This window comes from Phytophthora parasitica, assembly GCF_000247585.1.
Source record: "Phytophthora parasitica INRA-310 unplaced genomic scaffold supercont2.54, whole genome shotgun sequence".
Classification (NCBI taxonomy): Eukaryota; Oomycota; class Peronosporomycetes; order Peronosporales; family Peronosporaceae; genus Phytophthora; species Phytophthora nicotianae.
The window spans coordinates 1-4,100 of NW_008649040.1; the positions used below are offsets into that span (position 1 = coordinate 1).

General features: G+C 46.4%; 1 protein-coding gene across 1 annotated transcript; it reads left to right on the forward strand.

Annotated features, from left to right (window-relative positions):
• Window positions 1-2,407: 2,407 nt before the first annotated feature.
• On the forward strand, window positions 2,408-2,542 carry PPTG_23843 (hypothetical protein; the record flags this gene model as incomplete). The annotated part of the gene is made up of 1 exon (XM_008913517.1): window positions 2,408-2,542. A coding segment is annotated over one exon (135 nt), but the record flags the coding sequence as incomplete, so codon positions are not given.
• Window positions 2,543-4,100: the final 1,558 nt, after the last annotated feature.

Here is a 4,100-nt window from a genome sequence, read left to right on the forward strand (position 1 = left end):
TAGCTTGGAGCTGCTAGCGAGCCCAAGTCCTCAAAAGAGGTAAAAAGGGGCGTGTGTGTATGTGTGTTTGATGAATGTAAAAAGAGCAAAGACGGCGCGACGCACGCCTCGCCCACGAACCACACGACGGGTGTAGAAATTTAGCTTTTCGTAGGAACGTTGTTATTCTGTAGCGGAGTTTGTCTTCGCACTATCCTGCGTACGCTGTTGATTGAAGCATTGACTCAAAGCTTGTGTTGGTCACGGTCAATAGATTGTTTGTCAGCGCGATGGTGCGGCTGATTAGTGTCTACGTACAGCGCAATTGTCTATGCAACTGCAGTGCTTCCTGCGGTGACTATTGTTGCTTCGTTTCCGATGCTGTTTTTTCGTGTTTTATTGTGTGCTTCTCCAGATCTCCAGCAATCTCCATCTATGAAAGGTGGAGAAAATTCTACTATTTTATCTCCAGTCGTGTCGTTGAAAGGAACCTATCTTCGGCTAATCCGGACGTTGTATTTCTCTTGTGTGGCATCCGTCTCTAGTTGCATAGCGAACACGCTTACAATATTTGTGTGACATCACTTGATAGAGCGAATGACGCACGTAATATACCCATCATTTGTATACCACCTACTCCAAAGTACCCCCCCCCCCTAAAATAAAATCTGAAATGGGAACACTGGCCAAAATATGCACCTGTGCCCGGTTTGGCTATTGACATACAAAAGACGAGTCATTGGGGCCCTTTGTTAAACAAACGGCAAATATGACGTCATGACATCCGAAAAACGATTACTTGATACTTTGCATTCTGACGGGGAAGGAATTCATTGGCTGGTTTCCTTCATTTCCCTTCTTCCATCGCTTTGAGGACAACGCAATGGCTACGCTCAAGGATCTCCAAGCAGAATATCAGCATCTTCGAAACGAGTTTAAAGGTCGATATCTCAAAATCACCAAGCTTACTGACGAAAACCAGTGCAAGGACACGAGAATCGGGGAGCTTATGGCCCCGCACCACCCAGAGCAAGAACAACTCGTCAAAACACATCACCGAGAAACGACCAACCCCATCATACCCACAGCGAGAAAATGATGCTGTTCAATAACCTAGAGGCACGACTAAGCCAGCTAGTGAACCTTCACGAAAAACATGCTAGTTAGATACAGAGTCGCGTTACAATAGCACCGGAATCTGCTGACAAACCCATGGTTTGCTATGATACATAAGTCACTACGAGAAAATATAGCCAATGGAATCCGTTTCATTTCTGGCCAAGAAACTAGGTTCCTCGCGAGATTAGTGATACCAACTTTCTCCTGCTTGAGTTCACCGAGACTGGTAGCCCGATAGATCTCCGCCAGAATTTTCAGCGTATAGCAAATCAATGTTTGAATTCGCGAAGCGAAACTTATCTGGCAGACAACCCTGTAAACAATTTTTCTATTTCTCTCAAGCCAATACCATGTAAATGAACTGAAATTAATACCTCGAGTGTAAATGCTAGAGCAGCAAGCGCAAGTTCCCGACACCGTCTTCCGCTGTTGCCAATCGTGTTGTGCCGAGAGCAACACGTTCACGCTTCAAGAGGTCGCGCAAATTGTAAGGGATCTTTTGAATGAAACGAACATGGGCATGGAACTTGCGAAACTGTACCGTAGATGCTTTCTCTGGTGCGAATATTATCTGCAACTTAGTGCTTCACGTTGACCCCATAAACTTTAGCTCGGTCTAGATAGAAGAGCGTGGGCGACATTCAAAAGTAAAAAAAGTACACATACAACGTCTTGCGATTTCCCAAAACAGAAACCACTCACGTCTCCTGTATTCTATTGGTGTGTGTGTGTGTGCCAATGCAAACCGCAAGACGAACAATATACCAGCGGACCAGCTTGTATGATGCTCATTATGCTCATATTACCCTGTAGTGAATGCTGTTTTGTATTCGTTAGCTCACGTGGAGAAGAGGAATATTATGTAGTCAGCGTGGCCACGAGGCAACCATCTAGCTGGCTGATGTAACCTTCCACAAACTAACGGGCAATGCATCACCCACACTGTGATATAGGTTAGCGTGCGGACATGAACCAAACTGTACAGATAATGACGCCGGACCACGTATCCCAAAAATGCTAGTCTTGCCGCATGTGTACGCTAGCGAAACCGGTTATGCTCATATAGCAAAATCCTTCGAATCAACTTGCGCAGAACCTTAGCCCAATCAAGTTATCCCTAGATCCTGTTGTTGTTAAACTATAGCACGAGATTATGCTCAAGGCGTCCATCGTAGTTCCGTAATATAGAATTGCCATTTGCCGTCGTACTGCCAAAGCCTAATCGACGATACATTACCACTAATGTTCCCCGACCTTTTAGGCTGAAGTACTGTTTCTTGTGAACGTCGTCTTACCTGGTATACCGTAGACGAAGCTGCACCACAATGGCCACAACCAGTTCACGTGCAACCTCATCTCACCGGGAATCGGCCGCGTTGCTCGAGAGCAGCAATCCATTTCCGCGTACCAGGTAGCGAGGCACCCGCTTGCAGTACGTGCATGAAAGACCCGATCCGTATCGAAAAAGACATGTCTTGTTCCCACCAAGTTGAATCCTTGTCGCAAAAACCTATAGAATAAACAAACACTATTTGCGCCTTTGATTGGGATAGCACCAAAGGCGCCAGCAGGTCGCCTGCTTATGTAACTCGGAGAAATCGCGATATCGGAAATATCGTAAACCCATCGCGTTCTCCGAACTTGAGTGTCTGTGCAAAGCAGGGGTTAAGATGTCATCTAAGTTGCTCGTAGCTTTTGAGGTGACAGTGATAGAAAACAGTGACCATGACATGTACAATTCGGCTTCTTTGTTTAATGGGAGGCTGTCGACTGCTCAAGGATGATTGGCGGCACATCTGAGAGAAGCGCGACTTGAATGCAAATCGCCGCGGTGACTGGCGTTAGGGATCTGGTGCGCAGACCGCAGGTAAGGTATTGCTCTCGAAACTGCTGCGGAGTGCGTTCGGTTGGTGAATTCCAAACGGGACAAGCATTACCTCAATTGGGCCAAAGCGTCGATGGTTCTTTGCGCTTTAGATTTTGGGTCCTCGTGGACAATGAGACTTGAAGCGGCTTAATTGTGACTTTCAGAATATTGTGGCTGAGTTCCTGACGACTTCCAGAAAGGTTACAATGAGACACCTCAGTCAATGTAACAGAGCTGTGGTGTAGAGAATTGCCTGTCGGCCGCGCAACAAGTCATGAACCATTGCCAGGGTATTCCAAGGAATCACAGTGGTATTCGGAACCCATTGGCACTCACGGCGACGGTTCGTTTGACGATGTGGCACCGCGGCAGTGTGGACCACACGAAGCGGGAGTATCGCCTGTCCGTAAGCATCCGAATGGGACGCGTCGTCGGATCCGGACTGAATTTACTTGATATTTGTATGAAGGCATGGACTCACTTGGTATTTGTACGATTAGAAAAGAGTAAGGGTCAACTGGCCCAAACGAATATAGAGCAGAATTTCCCCTGAAGCACACCAGCGTTTCAAGTCCCGTGGTATGTACCTTATCGTTAGTTGCTGTACAGGGTATGCCTGCCAGCTAACAGCGACCTTCCTAGAGTTAGCGTTCGTTTCTTGGCCAAAAGAGGAGTAGATTTCATATTCAGTGATTCATTACATCACAGAACCCATCTCAATGCACACCAGTATTAGTCATGCACCGTTAATAGTAATGGACCCTTATTAATCATGCATTTTTTTTTAAATCTTTGAGATAGAACACCACTGTTAGTTTAGGGTAAGTCTAGTTAGTGACCTTTTCAAGAAGCAGGTGCGCGCTCTGTCGCTGAACTACGAGATTCAGCTCATGAACCAGAAACAGCAATGCGCCGTTACAAGACCGACTGATATTTCTAAAACAACACTTCATGTGGCGATGGCAAGGCTTGCATCACTACGTCAGCTCCTCCATCCCGTAATATGGCTGAGGCACGCTCAACAGCAAGCACGTGTTCGTGCAACATCAACTTGAGGTTCAACAGGTATTCTACCTGGACTGCCATGGAGGCAGGAGAGAGTGTCAGCAAAGTAAGCAGTCTAAGTTACTTTGCA